Source organism: Hetaerina americana, unplaced genomic scaffold (genome assembly GCF_022747635.1).
Source record: "Hetaerina americana unplaced genomic scaffold, ioHetAmer1.1.p SCAF_76, whole genome shotgun sequence".
NCBI classification, from domain to species: Eukaryota; Metazoa; Arthropoda; class Insecta; order Odonata; family Calopterygidae; genus Hetaerina; species Hetaerina americana.
In genome coordinates, this window is record NW_027287383.1 from 1,556,430 (window position 1) to 1,579,400 (window position 22,971).

The window sequence follows — 22,971 nt, forward strand, 5'->3', positions numbered from 1 at the left end:
AATATAATAAGCACAGAAACCAGAGTTTATGCCAAGATTAATATGAGTAATTATTATTAAGTAATCTACCGATTATGGTAGGTTTTGGATGGACAGAACTGCCAAATAAATATTTTGTGACTCCTAAGAAAACACAATCCAGCAACCTACTCTACATCAAGTCCCTCTTCATCTCTGAGAACTTCCTTCCTTCCTTCATTTCGTTCAACATCCCTTGTCCTATTTCTGCCCCTTCCTCGTTTGCCCAATATTCTCCCCTCCTTCACAGTCTTCAACATCCCACTTCCGATCAATACGCCCTGCATCCACTTTTCCTGCCTCCATAGGATTTCTCCCAACAATGCCCTCTCCTCGCCCACAATACCTAGCACTTCCTTATTTGTTTTCTTTTCGGTCCATGCCACCTTCTCCATTCTTCTCCAAACCCACATTTCTAAAGCCTCTAATCTATTTCTATCATCCTGCTTCAGTGACCACGTCTCCGCGCAGTACATTACTACGCTTCATGTTAAAGTTTTGGCGAGTTTTTTCTTAACATCCATACTCAACGTCCCTGTCATCTACTCCCTCCTTGTGAAAGCCTCTTGCCAAGCGCAATTCTTCTCCTTACGTCCCTACTACTTTGACCATTTGATCCAAAACACTTACGAGACACGTAAACTGTTCCACCTGCTCTGTTTTTTGCCTTCCTATTTTAATGTTAACCTTAGCCTTTCTCTTTCAAGAAAATCGCATAACCTTTGTTTTACTAATATTGATTCTCATCTCATATCTATCGCTCTGAATTTCTAATTCACTCAGCAATGCTTGTAACCCCTTGGCTGAATGACAAACTAAAGCTTGGTCATCAGGAAACCTAACTGATTTTACGAATTCCCCTCCTACTTTCATTCCTACCTCCCGTTCTTCCCATGCCTCTTTAATCATTTTCTCCTCATGTACGTTGCACAGCACCGGTGATCACGGACAACCCTGCCTTACAACTCTTCCCAACTCTGCCCATCCGGTTACCCACTCGCACCTGAGCAGTCTGACACATGTACATGTTGCGGATTAGCCTCCTGTTCATCCCATCTAGTCCTATTTTCCGCAATATACTCATTAGTTATTCCAAATTCACTCTATCAAACGCCTTTTCGAAATCTACGGAACAGGCAAATTCGTCCGTAATGTATTCTATATTCCTCTCGATTGGTGATTTGATTACTGTAATGGCATCACGCGTACCTCTCCTCTTCCTAAACTCAAACTGATCATCGCTTAAGTAATCATTTGCCCAACCCTCTATCATTTTGTTGATGATCCTGAGAACCACTTTAGCTGCGTGAGATATCAAACTTACTGTTCTGTAGTCCTCACACGATGTAGCCTTTATTTTTTCGAAATAGGAACTGATCTCACAAAGTCTTTCGGCCAGATTCCTTCCTCATTGATGCTACGAATATAGGCTCTTCCTCCCATTTCCCAAACCTTTTAGTAGTTCCCCAGGAATGATGTCTATCCCCACGGCCTTATTTGATTTCATCTCCCTAAATGCCCTTTCTATATCATCGTCGAGCATGCCTGGACCTAAGGTTTCTTCCTTTACGTCATTTTCTCTTTCTATGCCTTACCTTGCTGGCCTAAGTTCTTTACATACAGTTCTTCTATATATCTCTTCCATCTCTCTTGGATATTTTGTGTCAACTATTATCTTACCCGCCCTATCTCTAACTGTTAGCATAGATCTTCCCTTCTTACTTCCAGGTAGTGATTTAATCTTGCTATATAGCGCACCAATTTCACCCTTCTTCTGCAAACTTTCCATAACCTCGCACTGAGTCTGCCACCATGCTTCTTTTATTTTATTTGTTGCCTGTCTCAATTTATTATTTAACTCTTTGTACTTCCTTCTGCCTAGCTCTGGGTGTAGATTCTTCCCTTATCTTCTCAAACATCTCATCCGTGTTCCATGGTTTCCTTGTCCTTATTTCATTAACGGTTCCTATTGTTTCTTTCGCGGCCTTCGACATCCTTTTTTTGATGTGTTCCAATTTTTTTCGATTGTACTCAGCTTTTTACCCTCATCCATGATTTTCTCTACAGCCTGCTGATACGAATTCCTTGTCGATCCAGTTAATGCTTCTACATTCCATTTCCACAATGAGTGATAAATAATGCAAAAAGAACAACAAAGCTAAATTAATTTTTAATTCGGAATTTAAAATAAAATTTTCTTAGAATACTCTATAGTGATGATTGTGCAACTTTGGCACATTTTGTCGTAGCTGCATAGGAATAGTCAACTGTTAATAAAGGGTGTTGCATTTTTGAAAAGCCTTTGAGAAAAACCAAGTGTCCGATAATTCACAATAATTCTTGGTATTAATTATGCATTAGGAACATCTTCGAATTCCGAATCTTTACGTCTTCCTTGTTTACAGTCATACGAACAAGAGCTATTTAAACGTCTGAAAAAATGTAGTTAAAGGAAGAAATTGTTTTGAAATCATTACGCATAACATATTCCTGTTATTGAAAAATATTAAAATATAAGGTTGAGAAAACATCTAAAATTATTAAATTGAATTTGATGACCGAAATGAAGTAATAATCGAGAAAGTTGGTAAACGAAAAGAAAGTATCGACACTTAAGCGCCACTACCTGCCCACCGTTTTCAGCCAAATCTCGTAATTAGCTCTTCTTTTATTACAAATTAATCGGCTTGAACGCTACAACTGTGCCAATCCAGTTCTGAAACCAGACATATTATCCTGATAATGGTGTTCGAGGGGTATCAAAATTTTTATCTTCGTTGAAATCTGTCATTATTTTCTGACTAAATAAATTGCAAAGAATTAATGCTCGTATGTATATGTAACTTATAAAAAATATGACTGATAAAAAATACCACTCCAATAAAAATTTTATGCATGAAAATTAGGCTTTATTAAAATGTAACTATCATTGGTAAATTATGTCATCGTGCACAAAGAATTAATGTGCTCTTTTAATCATTGGATTCATCTGATAACTTTCCATAATTTGAAATGATAATCATTTTACTTCGAACTTCTTTCAGTGTACGTGAAATATCAATAAGTTTTGCACTATACTCTTGCTTTTTGAGCGGCTTAACTTTCCCCCTGATATTGGAGATTTTAGGCCTTGGGTCTTCTTCATCCGTCGCAGCTCATCGGGAGGATTTAAGGCGGTCGTGAATGAAGACCTGAGAGTCACCACGGAAAACAGACTATCTTTAATGGAGCGTCCTTCTGGGATATGCGTCTAGAAGGGCAGGACAAAGTGATCCCCGAGTGGGTTAGAAAGGGAGCTGCGAAGAGGAAGAAACGTTTAATCACGCACGGCCTGTGAGGAATGTGAGTGCAAAGCGTTTCTTGTGAGTCCAGAGGAGATAAACGAAATACGCCCAGGGTGACCCAATAATTTTACGAGGCAGCGGTGAAGGCTATCGTTGAGCAAACAGTAAGGTCATGTCGACAGCCGTTAAGCTCCTCTCGAGTGTCTCTTGATTTCATTTCCCCAGGCCCTTGGAAAGTATGGCGTCTTTTCAAGGATCGCAACCATTTGCGTCACTCGGACGAACATGATAGGGTTCTGAACCTGCGGTTATCGCGACATGACGAATGAAAAGAGATGCTATAAAACTTTTTAAATTCCTGGGTCCTAAGAATAAAAGGATCGCTAGGAAAAAAAGGAAAACGCTATCTTTCCGCTTGGACTTCGTAAAACGGCAACCGTCTGCTCGATATTTGCATCCGCATTGAAAAAAATTATTCTGTTTTTTCGTTACAATGATCCTCCAGCATCCTGATATAACTTTAATACTTTCAAGTCACTGAATTTTTCTAACTTCAAGGTACTTGAGTTTGTACGAGGCATATTACGAGATGCGGATTTTTAAATGGTGATTTAAAGTACACAAGGTTCTTTGATGAGGTATGCCCTGAAAAGAAATGTCAGCTACATCTTTTACTAACGCAGTTGCACCATCTCTGCATTAACTGCTAAGGTGGTTTGATACAAATAGTTACTATGCCTATTTATTATATCGTAAGTAGGGAATGGATAAGTAACTTTGAAATCAAATCAAGATTCTTTATAAGTTACAGGAAGAAAAGCTATGAGAAAGGTGTGAGAAAAATAAGTAGCAAGAAAAGTTCTTTTTTGTTGCAGCTCCGCCCAAAAGTCTTAATCAAAATTCTTTTTATCAAACCGAGATTCTAATTGCATTCTGCCATATATAGGTCTTCGTTTTTTAAGTCACCTCTTCTTCTTAACCAATCCAATTTCTTGTAATAATTTCTGCGTTTCGCAGTTTAGTCAAAACGCCTACCCAAATTAGTACACTACCACATTGGAACTCAATTACGTCATCCTACTCTCGTATGTACGAGCCTTCCCATGTATATTGCCTATTTTAAAACATGACAACCTTCATTGTCATTTTATTGTGGTTTATCTTCACGCCGTATATCTTGGATTCAGATATGCACTACAATAACTACAATCTTTTGGTTGACTGAAAATTGATACTGAAAGTTTTTAAAATTGAGGTTACACAAAATAAGTCAAAACAACCCAGGAAATTAAAATATTCCTTGTCAGTTAGAAATTCTCTCTGAATACGATATTTAAACATCAATCGAGACGCCTCATTCGAGGTGCCCTTGGGACGATTGATCATCGAAACGTCGCCTGAAGCCAGGGGTCGTAACCGTGGATTCTGTCTTTCGCGTTGTCCATTTCACGATTTTCCTCCCATATCATTCTGATCGCGGATCATGGCGATCCATCACGGAATGTTTCCTGGTAGCGTCAGGATTTGAGTTTTGTTCGGTGAAACTTGAAGAATATTGGCAGAATATTCGTAATTCATCGCGTGCATAACGATAAATAACGACATCGCATATATAGGATAATAGACGTTGTGTAGGTGAACGATAGTGCTCCTGACCAGATTGATATTCCGAGATGAACTGTCCATCATAAATGCCGGAAAAACAACACATTTCACCATGGGGGAGTATCCTCGTCATAACGATATTCGCATAAAAATGAACTTCATCAATGGTTTATACTATTAGGAAAGAGCCATTCTGAGAGTCAACGGAATTGATAGATTTTAGTATTCTGTCGAAGTAGGTTATTGATTTACCATGGCATTACACACGATTACACTCCTAAGTCATAACTAACATGGTATAAAAATATCCTTAAACCTTTATTTGTGGTAGGTCTAAGACGTTGGATCCCCCCTCTAAAAATCCAAATTTATCCAGAAAAAAGCAGATGTCATTGTACGGCCACATTCAAGATATATCTCCGCCAATCGATATCGAGGATTATGGACATCTCACGAAAGCTGGACTCATCCAAACACTGCACCTCACTTCAGAATACTTCTGAATTAACTCGACGTTTTCACTTCAAAGTTTCGTCCTAATGTAGAGCTGCTGAGGTAATCCGAGGCGAACCGTAAGCTCCACACAATTTAACTCGATTAGACTTCACGTCAAGGGTCAAGAAGCTGAATTCAGCATGACAAACGATGAAGAGAAAGAAAGAGGGATGTACGTATGTCGTGAACAATCTGTGCAAAGAAGCACTGAACTCAATTTCTCCTTAATTGTGGAATAAATGCATCCGGCACGCTGTAAAAATAAGAAACATTACCAGGTGAAGGAACATCATACTAAGGACGTCCTATATGTTGAACGGATGATAATAAACATTGATTCGGGATCAGAATCGTAGGAGTAAACTGATAACGGCAATTTTTCGAGCAGTGAATGGTGGAGAATTAATATAACGAACTTCGTGTATTTAAAAAAAAATTGAAATAATTGGATATCAATCCTTATAAAGGGATCAAAAATGTGACAGGAAAAAATTGAACCTGCCGTCGGAGCTTCGAAGCCCTTGAAACGGTGATGGAAGATGTGTGCGCGCGGTGATGATTGGAAAGGACTAAGGCTTCCCGTAGCTGCAGCCACAATCCCTGCCTTTCTAAAACGAAACAAACGTTGCTGCAAAATTACCTCATGGTCAGACGTCTCGGTAAAAGCTTTTTATTTGCTACAATTATCGAGATGCTACTAAGGAAAAAGATTTATTTTCCCCGACCACCCGAAGGCGAGAAAAATTTTCACGTTTTGCATGGTAACTGTTTTCTGTGGACCCATTAATGTTATAAAAATTACGCATCCTTGCACATAACACTTCTTTTCGAAATTTGGCGAAGTTTGAATGAGCGGTTGAGGCCGAGGCCTAAACTTGCACCACGACTAGGAGAGGTGAAAAAAGCCCACTGTTCCCTCCGCAATGATACGAACTAGAGGAATTCTATCAAGCATTTCTTTACAATCATCTCACGGGAATAAAGACAAGGTAAATATTGTTGTCCAGGTCGACAAATCCTGAACATTTTATTTTTTCAATATCTCGTTTCTCTCCGGGACACCCAGTAAGGTGGTTCCTGTGCACCTGGGACACCATGCAGTATTTTGATAAGATCATTGGCTTGTCGTTAGGCTTCCAATGGACTAATATGCAACAGGTGGCACAAGACTCCTGCCGAAGGCGGGCATGGGGCTATTCCAATCCGCGACCTTTGTTTTACCCATCTGTATAACAGGTGGGAGATATTTTGCAATACTTTTAAATTCCGTCTTCCACCAAATGTAATGGAATCAAAACAATTAATTTATGTTAATCGGCTAATTCAAATCGCGTTATTGCTTTATTTCATTTCTACGAGTAACTTACTGCTAATTTTCGAAAGAGTCGGCGACCCTCGTGTTTTGGTCCTAAACTTCCGACATATCAGTTCGAACGTGGAGTCACATTTCCGTCCTCATTTCTCAAAGTTCATTTCCAAAATATCAGTCGGGAATTACGCATGAAAAAATTTCAAATCAGGGGACGCGTGAATGAAAACATTGGAGACAACCTATGGTTTTGAGTCAGTTCTTGCGTGAAAATATGTCGTACGTTTAACCCGATTCGTATCGCATATTCCGTTTATTCAGATGAAAACATCTTGTACCAGCATCAAATTAAAGTATCGCGACCGAGTATAGGTAAGGGCCATTGCCCCGATTGTTATGCCGCGTATTTTATGTGCTGCGGTGTGGGATTAAGGTTTGAAGGTGTTGTGATCAACGAAAGGTTCTATGAAGTGCATTAGATAAGATGCTAAAAGCATGCATCAGCATATAATGAGTCATTCCTCTTATTACTGTACCGAGTATTCCTGTATAGAGATGGTAGGCTTCACAGTTTTTTCCAAAGGTTTATTCTGATTAAAAAATACTAACAATATGGTCCTGATTCTCAGCGGTTGATGTGCTTTTATTCATACATACACTTCACGCTGTCACCTTCCAGGGTAATCAGGGGCAACATGCCTGATTTTACTCAAGTCCAGATAACTAACACCCATCTGTTGAAATTTTGTTCCAAGTTAACCCATCCATGAATACTTCGCCTCTGTCACACTCAATTATTGTGCCATAAATGAGGGAGACAAATTTTCTTCGGGTGCTTTCAGGCCGCGTATTTTTGGTCTGGAGAAACGGGCTCAAAAATTGAATTACTATTATTATTAACAGCTGTCTTCCAGGTTGGGGAAAGTTTTTGATGGGCCATGGCACGACACTCCTATGCCCTAACTAACTAATATGGCACAAAATACCCTTACGTAAACCTCCAACTTGATAGAACAATATTTCATTCTTTAGCTCGGATTCATTATACTTTCTACCACCGTTAATTCTATCCAAAACGCCTGTTCTTTTCCTCCCTCCACTTCGTTTTCCAAGCATTCTCCCATTTTCTATAACCGCCTTCACCATCCCACTATCTTTCAGTATCTACTGCACTCGCTTTTTATTAATTCTTCTTTGAATTTCCCCCGCAGCCATCTTTCACCCTACCCACTTCTCAAAAGCCTCCAATATATGCAGATTTCCTTTTGCCTCAACGGTGAAGTTTCCGAGCCATATTAAATTCCTCTCTTTTTTTAAGTTTCCACAGTTCATTTCTTTACTTTAGGTGCCTGACATCAAATCCGCTCGTTACCTAACACAATTCTTCTTTCAACGTCTTGACTGCTTCGTCCACCTTCTAAAACACTTCCTAAACAGGCGAACTGCTATATCTATTCTAGTTGGTGTCACCTAAATTTAATATTTACCTTATCCTTCGTATTTCTTGATTCTCGTAACCTTAGGTTTTTTTGATTAATTACCATCCCATAGTTCAATATAACCGCTATAAGTGAATAGACATCCGCACAAATAATGTTACATATTTTCTTTCGGTCAAACAACCGACGGTTGATATTATAAGCTGACAAAGTTATTCAGTGGCCTACAAAAAGGCCAGTGGCTTAAAAAATTAAGACTTTTTCTTCTCGCCCCCAAGCAAGCCGTTTTTGAAATCTATTTTACATTCATTAAAAGCGGAACGGTGTTGCGTCAAAAGATCAATGCTTGAGAGGAAATGTTGCCACTATCGGGAAGGAACGTAAACAGCCAACAAACACGGGTATGAGGGACTTCGGTTCTAACGCTGCTCTCACATACGTGCCATGTTTTTCATCCAATAATAATTACGCCCAAGGCCCCTACTTCGAACTTCTAATAAATGCTCTCTTGGATGCTCGAAGGTCGCCATTGACAAGCCATTGCCCTTCCCTGGAAAACAGAGCGGCACTATTCGCATGATGCGAGACAAACAGAAGTTACAAACAAGTTGGTGATTTCAGACGCACAACAAAAGCTGGTCTGCGCCACGATTAGACTCCCATGGAAATTTAAATGACGTAATGACCGCCGGTAAGGAGCAACTGAAGTGGGCTAGCTGACGAATGTTGACACACTGAAGAAAGTTTATCTCTTTTTCCTTTAAAAATCAACATGTGATGAATAGGATGACTGAATATTTAGCCGCCGACGAGCCAGAAAAATTAGTTGCAATTGGTCATAGAAATTAGCGGGTTCCTCTTACCTTCCCATAAATACTCAAGTGTTCTAATGGTAATCCTTTCTTAGCTTGACATTTTTAAACAATTGAGTTGGGATAGGCAATAAAATATATAGGAGTCAAAGATGAAATTCTATGCAATGCTAGGTGAGTCCACCGATATTATACACCCATTTTGTGTAACAACTACTTTCTCAAAGTAACGTGGGTAGAGAAATCGGAAGGGATCATGGGCCTTCTGTAAATATTTTGAATGATGAGGACTGCCCTAACTGACAAAACACAAGTATCTGACGTATGTAGGTGACACATTCAAGCGTGGACAACCGTCATCGTCCATAGTAGTTAAACGTGTTGAAAGCTGATTCGAGTAACATGGTAAGCGAATGTCGTTGCCCAGTTAGTACGATGTACAGGCATTTGATAATGATACGCACACGCAAATGTGAGGCATGAAATCTATGACACCCATCCAGTTTCCCTGATTTTAATTAGAGGGCGAATTACAAATCGCTTGGTATATAGACTCAAAACAACTCGAAGGCCGAAAGTTGAACCCAGACTCTGACATATGGATATTGCAATTGGATGTGCGTACGTCTTCTTTACTTTCGTCAAAGTTAATAAATTTTCTGTCGTTGAAGGCATAAAATCAGGGCCTGAAACCGCCTAGAAATCCTGTCCCCCGAATTGATACCGGATTGCAACCTCATCAAATCCCGTGATCAATTTTTCGATATGAGTTTCTCAGAGCTAGAAGTCAATATACAAGCCCTTTAAATTAGCATGTAAAAGTCTCTTCTAGTGGTAGTTAATGGCACAGGCCTTTTGCCTACTTCAAACGGCGTGCGAATTTTGAAGTTTTATATTATATTTGACTTCATAGAAGGTTTGTAGCTCTGGAAAACGGTCCCCCATTAGCCAAGTCCAGGGATTCAATATTTTTTCTCGACAATTAAATAAACAATGCAGGTACGTAAAAATTTTATCACTTAAAATGTGTGAAATATTATAATCCGAAACTTCCCATTTGGTTCGTAGAAGGGACTCGAGCATGCTCTGAAGATTGAAATACCTAAGCTAGTAACATTTACCTATTTTTAGACTATTTCTTTTACACACTAGTAAAATTTATATAGCGGAAAAATGAAGTTATTATATGATTCCATTTTATTATAAACTTAGACCCGGTTTTTCATAGCCCAATGCGTTGATAAAAGTAGTATTTCTTGAACATATCGAAAAAGGTATCATCTATCAATGAATAAATAAACTTGGTATTTAATCACACAAAAAACTTTATAATGCTACTGGTTCCCACGCATAGGCAACGTCATCAGGTTTGATGCATGATGACATCTCATGATGTCGCCTATGCGACGAAACCGATAGTATTATAAGTTTTTCTGTGTGAAAAAATAAGTTTATTTATTCAGTGATTATGAATTTTCACGAAGTATAGCCTCAACCCATCAAATATGTCACCGAGATAGGAAATAATTGTGCATTGTTTTATGTGAATGCGACAAGTCATGAAAATAAACATAGTAGCAGTTTTTCGGGGAAGGTGACCGACAGCTGAGGTGATTTGCACCATTGGGGATAGGTGGGTAATTCAGTAGGAGTAGGACTTGGGACTGGAGAGAAGGGTGGAGAGAAACCCGGCGTCGGCATTAGCCTACTCTTAGGGAAAGGTGCCAAGGGGTCAGCAGTTCAACGTCCTATCCGACGGACGGCTTGGTAACTTCCCTCCACATGGCATCTTCGGTAGGGGTCAGACTGAAAAAATGCGACCTCCGAGACTGGAACTTTTTGCTAAACAAAATTCAGTTTTGGGCAAGAAAAAATGATGCCTATTTGGTAAGCGTGCAAGCGATATACATAATTCAGTATTCACATTTTTTGCATGGTTGCATGGGATGACAACTGATATAATGTTAGTCATACAATAAAGACATTATATAAAAGGTAAACAATCAGTCTAAGATAGTATGTAGAGGGCATTAAAAGAGTTGCGTTAGGTAAGAAGTGTTTAAAAAGAGGCAGAAGTTGATAATAGGCCTTAAATATTTACAGAAAAAACTAGTGAAATCTTTTATATGGAGCATAGTTTTTATGAGTCGTCTACTTGTTCGTTGAGGCTAGAGGATAAGCGTAAGCAAGATGATATGCGAAGCTTTTGAGACGAGGGTTTGGAGAAAAAGAGAAAATGAAATGGACGGAAAGGAAAACAAGATAAGTTCTAGCCATGGTAGAGGGCTTTCGAAGAAGACAGAACAGACAAAAGATACTGAGAGGCAACGGGGCGCTGAAGACGTTAATAGAGAGAGAGTAATGGGAAAGCGTAGCTGAGGGGGGGAAGGAATAGCCAATTTGGATGGTTAACAGCGGTAGAATGTATGCATTGCTAATTAATAAGTTATTGTAATATGTAGTGTGGGGTTTAAGGATTATTTTGCGCCACGTGTGTTAGGACTTACTATAGCAGTAGCGTGTAGTGCCATGGTCCATCAAAAATCTTCACTTACACGGTAGACAACTGTTAATAAAAGGTATCGCATTCCTAGCTCATCGGCAGATCAAATGACTAAATTAAATATACTTTAAATTTACCTATAGCTCAGAGAAACTGGCCCCTGGAGGCATTTCCTTGAATAATGTTTACGAAGCTTTGATGAGGTCGGCAGAAGATGCCACCCAAAAATCCCAATACATTTTGCATTTAGGGAAGGATTTCGGGCTTGCGATAAACTGAAAGAGTAAACATTTCGGAGTTTCTATAACTTTTTATTAAAAGAAAACTTTCAGTGCAAGCAGCCACGATGCGGCACCCACGAGAAGGTGGAAATTCAAACAACACTTAGTAAAAGTTTCTGGCTCAGCAAATATTTTTAAAATTAAAAATAATGGCGAGTGAGCGAGAATGAATGAGCGAGGATCTGATGACCGGTACTAGTAGTACCGGGAGTTCCAGGAGCATTTATGTCGGTCTTTTTTCCTCAACCCGCGCTCATACCCTGATTAAAATCTATCTGTGCACCACTATTCTCGAGTTCTGTACCACGCGCCTGGGTAATGGCCAGGCGCAAAGGGAGAGATAATAAGATAACACTTAAAAGATAAGATTACAAAACCGCTTGCAAAAAATATTATTTTTGTGTTAAATAAAGACTCCAACGCGTGAAAATTACTCCGACCCTCAGTACAGAGAACTCAGGGATGCCCTAGGGGACCCTAATAGATACGCTCTTCAAAATATTATCCCCACAAACTCGAGGATGAAATTGATGCGTATAAAAACATCACCCAAGTTTTATAGATGATATTCATGATTCATTAAAATATATGAAAAATTAAATGTTAATTTTCAAAGTTGCCTTCGAACGAATTACTTTGAGAGTTATTGCTAATAATTCACTGTAACCTAACGAGATCTAATGTTTACAAATCTCTTTACTTGAAGTAGGAATAAATCTCGTCGTGGTGATTAGAATTTATCTTATGAAATATTTGGGAATTTTCGAGAATGAAATTCAAAACTCTATAAAAACTTCAAATAGTGGCAGCTCTGTTTTGGGGTTGAGCTCAGCAAATGACTTTTTGTACTAAGATGTTGAGTAGTTGCAAAAAAAGGAACAACACAAGACTATGGACATCTGATAGGCACAGTGAAAACATCTTCTCCACTCTAGCATGATATATATTTTACATCTTGACTTTTTCAGGTCATAAGCCTTTCCTACCTATTACGAAATGTGTTCATATCCAGCAAAATTTTATTCTAACTTCTCTTTTCCTTTCTTAGGTATACACGCAATCTCGTTGATGCTGGAAATGGAAAGTTTAACTTGATGATTCTGTGCTGGGGAGAAGGACATGGATCAGCAATACATGATCACGCAGATGCACACTGCTTCATGAAAGTGAGTTTTCATAATTTCATCATATCCTCTTCAATAGAATTAAAATAAATCATGGCTATATTAATTAAAAGAAATATTGGCTAACCTCTAAAGCTCTGCACTCAGTGAATGAGTTATTATTAAAAAACTTATGATTTTGTGATGTGTTAAATGTCTGAAGTTCTGATATGCATCATTTGTCCGATGTGTTCGGTTTGATGAGGTCTATTGTATACCTACATAACGACCAATAAAGTTATTATTGCTGTATAAATTTAAATGAGCTTAGATTGTGATATACTGAATTCATATTTTGTGAATCAGTCTTGATTAGCAAAAGTGGCTGGATTATTCCCTAGCATTCTGCATGGATCTCGATTTTCATGCTGAGGTATCATCAATGGGCCATCCAAAGAGATGGGATAATGATTTATGAATCTCTTCTTTGGCTTTCACCACGGATGGGCTCCTAATGCTGATTTTCCCTTCACTACTTAGTCCATATCACCCATTGGTTCTACGTTTACTGCAGAACTATGATGTATGTAGCTTCATACGTCCTATACTGGCACTACTGCAATGCATGATGATGACATGTTGTAGTTTCAGTTGAAGCTCATGGATTAATGTGACAACAGTACAATAGGAAATTTACATTCAAACTATTCCATATCAATGAAATGCTGTAATGCCACTTGAAGGCAAAATACTGGAGGCCTTATTTTGAATTGAGAAAAATTATTATCAAAGGCTGGTTTTTTTTTTTTGCAGAAAAGGCATCCATGTACACAAGGTTTTTGGCAGGAAGCCCACCAACTGGCATGAGATCTGGAACCGTCATTATTAAAAAATTGTAAATATTCAAGAACGGTCAAAAACTGATAATTTCATTTCTTCAATTTTTGAATGATTATGAATTTGCAACAATAAGGAAATTGGTGAGCTAAGTGAGTGAGAATGTAGGTTATCCACAAAGATTTAAATATTATCATCATCTTCTAAAGGGGTGAGTCTTGTCGTTACAGCCAAGAGACTTGCATAATAAAAAAATGACGTTTAAATAATTAAGAGAAATCATGATGTAGCCAGAAGGAGATAACCAACTCTAAAACAAAGGCAATCTCTAATCTCTAAGGATGCTTCTTCAAGAAAATGCTTACAAGTATGGGAAGATGGGTTGCAAACTGGATAAAAGCAATCAGTTGAAAGAGTAGAACTTCAACAATCAGCAAAGAGTGGGGGTGTTACCAGGAAATTAGCCCATCCCATCAAAAACTATGAGGTGGCAGGAAGAATCTTAGCATTTAAGAAAATGAAGCCTGAATTTTGAAGGAAACTACCTACTGCCAAGGGTTACCATAGTAATTTAAGATGTGTTACAAGGGTTTTTGAGTGAAGGACGGCAGGCTGATATACTATTCTCACCTTTCCAGCCCTCCCCCAGGTCTTGTTATTTCTAGGTCATGATTCAGTCAAATCCTTTAAGGCTCTATGACAGTACAGAGGCAGGATATCTAAGGCCAGTGGAAACATAGCAGTAGATAATGTTCTTATTCTTCTGTATTTATTCCAGCTAGATATCACACTCTACATTCAGGCATATTGCATTTGCATACAACTGAGTAACCACAAGGCCAGCACCACATTCAAGTTTAGAAACCACACAAGCCATCAGAAGTGAAGGTTTTCAGTCACCATGGATATCCATGATGTCTGAAAACCCTGCTATCTGAAAAAGTCTGCCAGTTAACATTTCATCTGTGAAAGCAAACACTGGCAACATGGGGCACTGGTTCTTCAATGACTAGGGAAAATCCACCACTGATACAATCTACCAAATTGGCAACCAATAGCTGAAGAAATGCTAAGAGGCCATCTTGCAGATATGGAGCACAAAATCTGGGACAAACAACCAACCGAGGTACTCTTGACTCTATACCAGTGAAACAAGACATCATAGTCCACTCACTTGCAGAACTATTCTAGGAGAAGAAACTCTCCAGAGCTGATGATGGAACACTTATTGAGGAATTCTTCTAGGCCCGGTAGACTGGCAACAACACTAACAGGAGAATGAGAGGATTGGCAGGACTGTGAAGGAGCAAATACCTAAACAAGCCAAGGAGAAGGACATCAAGAGGATACATTTATCTGATTGGTCCTACAGAAAAACTGCATACCCAACAACAGAGCAGGATACCACACAGAAAATAGGTTGGGTCATTTGAAGTGGATTCCAGTGGCTTCAGTGTTCGGTCAAGGCCTAAGAGGGATATCCCTAATCTTGAAAGTACACACAGCCAAGCTAAAACATGGATCAGCCATTTGAGCTGTTAAGGCTATTAATGGTCAAACTGAGAAAAGAAGTTCCAAAATAGCCCTCCAGGCATTGAGAAACCGGTTCACAATGTTCAAACCAAAAATAAAAATATAATGTTACACATTATATTATAGGGAGAATATTTGATGTAGCCTAGGCCAAGTTTATAACATAAAAGATGTTTTATAATATTTCTTTTGTTAGTAACAAAAATAATAGTAAGTTTCGCTAGAATCAATCCAAAAATTGTAAGGAATGGCCCATATTTTCTCTGTTATTAACTATAGTTGACCATTTGCTGATTGATATCCAAACATTGCATTTTTTTGTTTAATTGCATTTTCCAGGGGTCAAACCATCAAGGGAGTTTATGTATTATTTTATTATTTAGACCGCAACACAATTCATTTTGTGAAGGTCAAATTTCAACAAGCAAAGCTGTATTTATGGAAGTTTTAAAAAATCTTTAAAGACTCTAAATTTGTATTTTTTTCTTTCACTAGCTTAAAAGTTTTCCCACCAATCTTCATTTTTCTTTGCCTCTTCAGATGCTGCAAGGAACATTAAGTGAAATAAGGTTTGCTTGGCCTGAGCAAGAAAGTGATGAGGAACACAACGCTGGTGATATTACTGGTCATGGCCCTACTGATGGAGAAGGACTGAAAGAAACTGGACGAAGCCAGCTTAAGCTGAATGATGTATGCTACATAAATGGTTAGCAATTAATCAATCATCAATGGTTATCGATGACCGTTGTTTATTTTTTCAATAATTTTTAGTACTACTGCAGGAGTACAACTATGTATGTAAAGACTTCACCTATTATTGATGTTTTCAGCATTTCAATAGAGCATGTATTATTTATTATTATGGCTAGTACCGACATCCCATTTTGAAATTTTCTAATAGTTAAAATTTTCGTAAAATTTACTCTTCTTTGAATGCTTCAATCATTCAAGTAAAAAGTCATGGTTATCTGCAGTCATTTTACTCGAATGAAAATTCAAATTGAATGCAAAGATCATTAAATGTGTAACTTATTTTTTGTTAAAGATTCATTGGGCCTTCATCGTGTTGAGAATCCAAGCCATACAGAGGCTGCTGTCAGCCTTCACCTATATTGTCCACCCTTTGATGCATGCAGTGTTTTCAATCAACAAACTGGTCGCAAGTCAGTAGCAAAAGTGACATTCTGGTCAAAGTATGGTGAAAAAACCAGTGGAGAGGTATGTAATGGACTACCCAGACATCTCAATCACTGCCCACAATGATTATTTATTCTCAAAGTAGCTTTTACAACTTGATTAAATCCATCTTTTATTTTATTTACTCTAATAATATGCTCATAGCATATGAAGTTCAGCTGTGTACCTTAAGGCTAATATTTTGTACAGCTCTATTTTTAAAAAATGTTTAAAAGAAGATCCACATTCATCAATCCTAATTGTAACAAAGGGTTTTTAGATTAATTTTTGAAAGATCAACCTTCATTCTCAGCCCATGGGAAACATCAAGCTGCATTATTATCAAAGTATACCGAAATTTGATGAAGAAAACAATTCACCAAATCTCTCTTAAAAATCAAATATCCTCTAGGCTAATCTCAAACTTGCCTAAGTTACCCCATTTTATGTTACCGATCCAATTAAAATATGCATACCAAATGCAACCGAAATATTTTTTCTTTCACTTTAACAGGAAAAAGTTGCAGCCAGCCAGCCTGAAGACAATTAAGATGTGACTGAAGTGATTGTGTGTTGAGACTTATTTCTACAAGATTGAGAATTGAACACAAAGTGTTGTGACTGAGTTCATTGAAATAGATAAACTATTTTAGCACAGTGGTGCAAATTTTATAGACATTTTTATATTAGTGATAGAGCACACTCTTGATACCAAAGAAATGCTTGCCGAAAAAGTGAAAATTATCATGCATGAAAAAAGTGAGTACATTAAAGCACTTTATCAAGATCCAAAAATGACAATTTGGAGCTTGAAAGAAAAAGTTTCATAACATAAAAATGTTTCATCACTGCATGCATAATTGATCACAACTGTTGTTACAAAAATCTTTATCCTGCCGATTTCTAAACTCTTATATTAAAAATGACATCTTCATGTTGAAGTAAGCTGTTGTACATGTGTTAAAGTAAAAAAAAAAACCATTTTGCCAAATCTTTTGTATTTTTGTACAATGACCATTGCTGTAATTCATTGTATGTACAAAGAATAAATTTTAATGAAGCACAACAAGAATTTTATGAAACCATTCATTTAAAATTTTTCCAAGTCATCATTAACAACACAAAGCTAGATGACAAAGTGGAGGCTGTAATGAAACTGAGACTACTTAGAAGTTGTATGTAGAGTAGCTCAGGATTATGGAAATCTCTATAGAATCTTTCCTCATTCTTTTATCTCCTGTCTGGTCACCCCGGAAAATACCATCATCTAGTTCTACCCAACTACATCCTGAGATACTATCAGGATATGGACAATTGAAAATCAGGTTCGCAGTTAAATGCTAATTTCAAGGTCAACACATGTTACCATAATGTTAGGCTGATAAGATTAAACAACTCTAGGTTTCAAATTAATATTTCATAATTGGAAAACAGACTTTTCCTCACATAATAATGATTCATATCCAACAGTATCATTTATCATGCGTGTCACATAGTTAACACAATATGACAATGTCACCATTAATAAAACTAGTCGTAAGATAATGACACTAATTGTGATAAATCTACAAAAAAATTTGCAATTAAGTGAACTTGCATTTTTTACTAATTTCCATATTTCAGATTATTAATTTGTCATGGGACATTAATTTTTTATTAATGGAATTTTTAATATTGCCAAGTAATAGATATCATATCCCCATTTGCCAACCCACTTTTTTTTTAAATTAGATTAATCCTGAAAGGTTCTCACCAATATTTAAAATGATGTAGATTTAAATGCTTCACCTTGTAATTCAATTAACCCTCTTAGTGCAGCGGGCCGATGTATCGGCTCTTGTGTAGGCTATTGATTAAATCGCTGTAATTTATGGTTTTTTCTTTAATAATTTATGGTTTTTGTGCTATCGATAGGGTGAACTCCATACAATTATATAACACATTTTTCAATTTTTTATTAGTAAATTTAATTGCTTTTCAAAAAGTATAATTCTTACTATAATTTTTGTTTCAGTTTTGTACATGTCAGGAAGCTCAGCCTAATTGTCTGCTTGTTTTTTTTCTGAGTGGTCTTTCCACTATGAAAATCCTCTGAAAGGCTACTAATCTGTGTTCATCTGTAATCTCTTGAATGTGTTATGGTGTCCTGGTGTTGATATATAACCGCTTATTCAGACTTGTTGATATGATGGAAATGAGAGCACTGCTTTGTAATCATTTTGGTTTCTTTTGCCATCCATCCTATCTAATCATTTGCGCCCTGTGTATTGGAATACATTGTCAGTAGTTCTCTGTGAGTTAGAATTTCGTTTTTTTCTGCCTTTAGATTGTAAGCACATTGCCGCAGTCTCAAGGAAAGGGGAAAAGTCCCAATTTGACTCAGTGAGATCTGCCTTTTCAACAAAATCGAACTATGCAGAGGCTGACAAAAAAATTTGCAATTCACTGGTTTTTCTTTATTTATTTATAATTTTTTCTACATGTCTTATTGATTCTTTCTTATTTTTAAATATGGTGGTTTTATTGAAAAATGTTTTTAAAAAGTATTAGTATTGTGTCTAAAAATCGAAATATTATTGCTAAAAAAATATTCTTCAAATTTATAATACTGTAATAATTACATTTATTTTTCTGATGATGTAAACCATCATTATTAACTACAATATTTTATTTTAAAATAAAAAAACTGCATATGGATATCTAAACAAATAACTTCATGTTTTTTTTCCAAAGGTGATACATTTTCTTAAATTACCCTTCGCACTTCTCACTAGTACCCCTGGAATCCCCACCGCACTAAGAGGGTTAAATGGGCTTTCCATGAATATTGAATCGAAAATGTTTAAATAAAGTGATAAAAGATACGAGCAATATGCCTAATTTCAATGCCTAAATAACTACTACAGTTATGAGTCCAAGGTTAATTTGCTAAGGTAAGGGTAGAGCTCACCTAGTACAGAGCACTAAGGCATGAGAGCATCAGGGTAAGGGGGGCCAATTCCTTTCCCTGTGCGGCTATGGTTTTTCAGGAAGATCTGGTACACAAAAAAATCACACAACCTAGATGAAGATGAAAGTGCCCAGAGGTGGCACCCTATATTGAACCCAGAACCTTTGGTCAGTAGCCCGTTGCTCTACCAACGAAGCTACCATCTCCCAAAAAAAATAATGACTTCCAAATTCTAATGTGTGCAGAAAAGAATTTTAAGCATTCCTTGTTTTTATCCAAGGTTTAAGAACCAAATCCAATGCTTAGTGGTTTAAGCACTTAAAATTGACTATATAAGGATATTTGCTCAGCTAGTGCATCCAGATCATGATATTGTCAAAAATGAAGAAAAAAGCAATCACAAATTCTTACAAAAGCCATGAGCGTAGAAACTTGTTATCTATAATGCTGGATCAAGCAACTTCCAGTTAAAGTGTACCTTGGAACTAAAATAAGCTATTTCACTATTTAACATTTGAAACTTGACTTTCTGATACAGTTTAATGAAATTAGAATACCACCCATAACCCTGTTTCCATTAGGAGGCAAGGGGTGGTAATGGTACCCTCAAATTCCTAAGTTTGATAATACAAATATAAACAAGAAATGCTGCCTTCAGCATTTATTTGAAGTGGGACGAAATAAAATGTCTAGGGCTAGTTAGTTTCTAAGATGATTACAATCTCTCCAATCTTACTGTCATACATAACCCACCAAAGGTGTAAGGTGAGACAATTTAGGGCCAAGTATCTGTTGCCGCAAAATTTTCTTCTCAACCTAAAAGCTCTAATGCCCTTGTCTCCTGTCCTACACTCCACCAGCCTCTTTATGTATTCATTTGCAGTCATAAACCCTTGCCTAATTCTCCCCCTCTCTCACTTGCCATCTGTTCCTCTCTCTCTCCACAAGACCTTCCTATACATGCCATTTCATGCCTCCAAAATTTACACACATGTAATTTTATGAGATGCAAATTGTCAATTTAACTTTCGTGTCCAACTAGTCTTCACTCGGCGGTATGGCTTGCACCTCACAAATCATTGGCAAAAAATACTACCTAAGATAATCAGAATAATAAAAAATAATACCTCTTAAAAACTAATGCTGGAACCCAAACAAATACATATCAAACCAAATACAGAATTGAACAAAGAAAATAGTTGAGTATTCAGAAAGTAAGTCTAAATGTACACTCTAATTTGTTTAATTGCACTGAAACTTGCCAAAGGTTTCTATTGTATAGCTGCAGATATTCAAAGTCCCATTGGCATTAGCACAGTTAAAAGAAATAGACAGATTTTCACATTTATTGCCTGGTTTCATCTTTGACAAATATCCTAGCCACTTGCACAGGAATTTTATAGCAAAAATATTATTCACCTTAATGAGGACTACTGTCACAACAAACGTTTTTTTGTGGTGAAAGTTCAGCATTTGGGTACACATCAGTAGATGATGCAATTGAACTAATTTGGCATTTCCCACAGTTCTTAGGATGCCACATACATTGGTGGCTTGCTGAATGAAGTATGCATTTACATCTGTAATCATAGGACCTGGAGCTCCCATGCTAGTCAACAAGAATTTATCTAATGCTCTCTCTCTCTATACATATTATTTGAAAGCTAAGCATGTTGATTCCATCTGAATATTTTAAATCCATATGCTTAGCTTTTTTCAATAGTCACCTTGATTATGGCCTGGAAATCTCAGGGTATGCTCAATGCATAAAATCATTACTCATCCTGAAGGAGAAGGCTATCTGAATAACGAACCACTCATTATTGTTGGTACACCGTGGGTCACTTTTCATGAGATGTACAATTTTGACTTTTCATAGCATGTATATTTACAAAATTCTCTTGCATGAAAAAAATAACATTCATGGAATGCCTACAAGATGTGAAACTCATGATAACGAAACAAGAAAAAATCTTGTAAATCAATGTAGGTTAACTAAATCTCAATTATCCTGTTCAAATATAGTAAATACATTACCTAATGATCTTGAACTTAAAATTAAACCACTTGGCTTTTCCACGTAGAAATTTACAAAATTTCTACAAGGAAATTTTACAAATTTCCACATAGAAGTTTCTATGTGGAAAAGCCAAATTTAATTTTAAGTTCAGTACGAAAAATTTCCGCCAAGTGATACCAGAAACTGTTTTATTTACCTAATGATCTACCAGCAACTGAAAAAATAACTAGCTTTGTCAAATTCAAATTAGCGATACATTTGTCACTATCATCAAAAGCTAGATCCAGTAGATGGAGATTCTTACATGCTGCTAATGATCTTGTCTAAACAAGCACCTATCATATACTTGCGTTGTTTGTATCAGCTTTATTATCTTGCTGAAATGCATTATATTTTGTACACTTCATGACCAATAAATAATATTACAATATCTGTGAATATCTAAAGAAGTAATATTTTTTAAAGAACATGATAAAGATGCACTTCTGAACAACCACACAAAAAACGCTCCGGAAAATGTTAATTAACACAGTAATGTGATTCAAAATTAAATGAGAGGCATTGCTGGTGAAACAATAAATAAACAAAATTTGAATAAAATATTGCTGTTTTGCCCTTTCCCAGTGATGTCTGATAAAACGGTTGATTAATCAGAGCGAATAACTCCTCCTACTGGTGTGTTATGTTAAAGACCACGAAGGGGAAATCAAGCTACTCAAACAAATGATTGCACTGGTTTAATAGCGACCTTGATTGGCATAATATCACCATTTGCGTAGATAAAGTCTTCATGTTGGACTTCGGTATACTCTTGAAGAGTAAAACAGAGGACATAGTAATGAGGGACAATTGATTACGACCACATGCATTTGGTAGTACATAACATCAGCTAAGTCCTCTAGCTTGAGATATGCTCCTATTCTAAAATAACTTATATGTATGCAACAATTATTGACAAGTGCAATGTAACGATGTTAAATAAGTCAAGAAAACGACTGAAAAGATAATCTAATTAAAGATAAGAGCAGTCTTCATTGGTTATTGTTATCTAAATAAGGTGTATATGTGAGATGACCTAAAATAAAATTTTCCAAACAAGCGAGCCTGCATTTGACATACGTTATACTGTGCACTAATTTTAATAACTCATCCAGCTGCATCTTTGAAAGTAAAGTTCAATTCTCACATTTAAATAAATGATTTCATACCTGCATGATGAATTTGCCAGCTTGAACACAAAAATGAACTTCACTCGAGTGGGAACTCCAATCATGGCGGGCTACGTTGACTCCGAATCTTACAAATCAATTTTCATAATAATCTTCAAATTAATGCTATTTTCATTCAGCCAGGTTATCTGATGGGCAATGTCCCTGTCATTTAACTGAGAAAAATTGCAAAAAGGCCCGGCGGGATTCTCTTCATTGGGGTAAAGTTAGAAAAACAGAAATATCAATTCATGAAAGAACTCATAACGCAAGTTGATAAAATCTTTTCCATAGTAAATTAACTCATAGTCCGGAGTACCTAGCGCAAAATCCAGTGATTCAGCAACACAACAAGGTTCATGGGGTAATGCCCAACCGGAGAACCGCCAAGTAGAATC

At 36.9% G+C, this 22,971-nt stretch overlaps 1 protein-coding gene across 2 annotated transcripts in view; it reads left to right on the forward strand.

The window, feature by feature from the left end:
* Positions 1-17,458, forward strand: part of LOC139697410 (cysteine dioxygenase type 1) — a 50,383-nt gene extending 32,925 nt beyond the window's left edge. For both annotated transcript variants that reach the window (XM_071596095.1, XM_071596096.1), the window contains exons 2-5: positions 12,795-12,912; positions 15,760-15,925; positions 16,265-16,437; positions 16,910-17,458. In XM_071596095.1, coding sequence (XP_071452196.1) covers positions 12,795-12,912; positions 15,760-15,925; positions 16,265-16,437; positions 16,910-16,945 — 493 coding nt within the window. In that variant the 3' untranslated portion in view covers positions 16,946-17,458. The remainder of the gene's footprint in view (positions 1-12,794; positions 12,913-15,759; positions 15,926-16,264; positions 16,438-16,909) is intronic.
* The last annotated feature ends 5,513 nt before the right edge of the window (positions 17,459-22,971 follow it).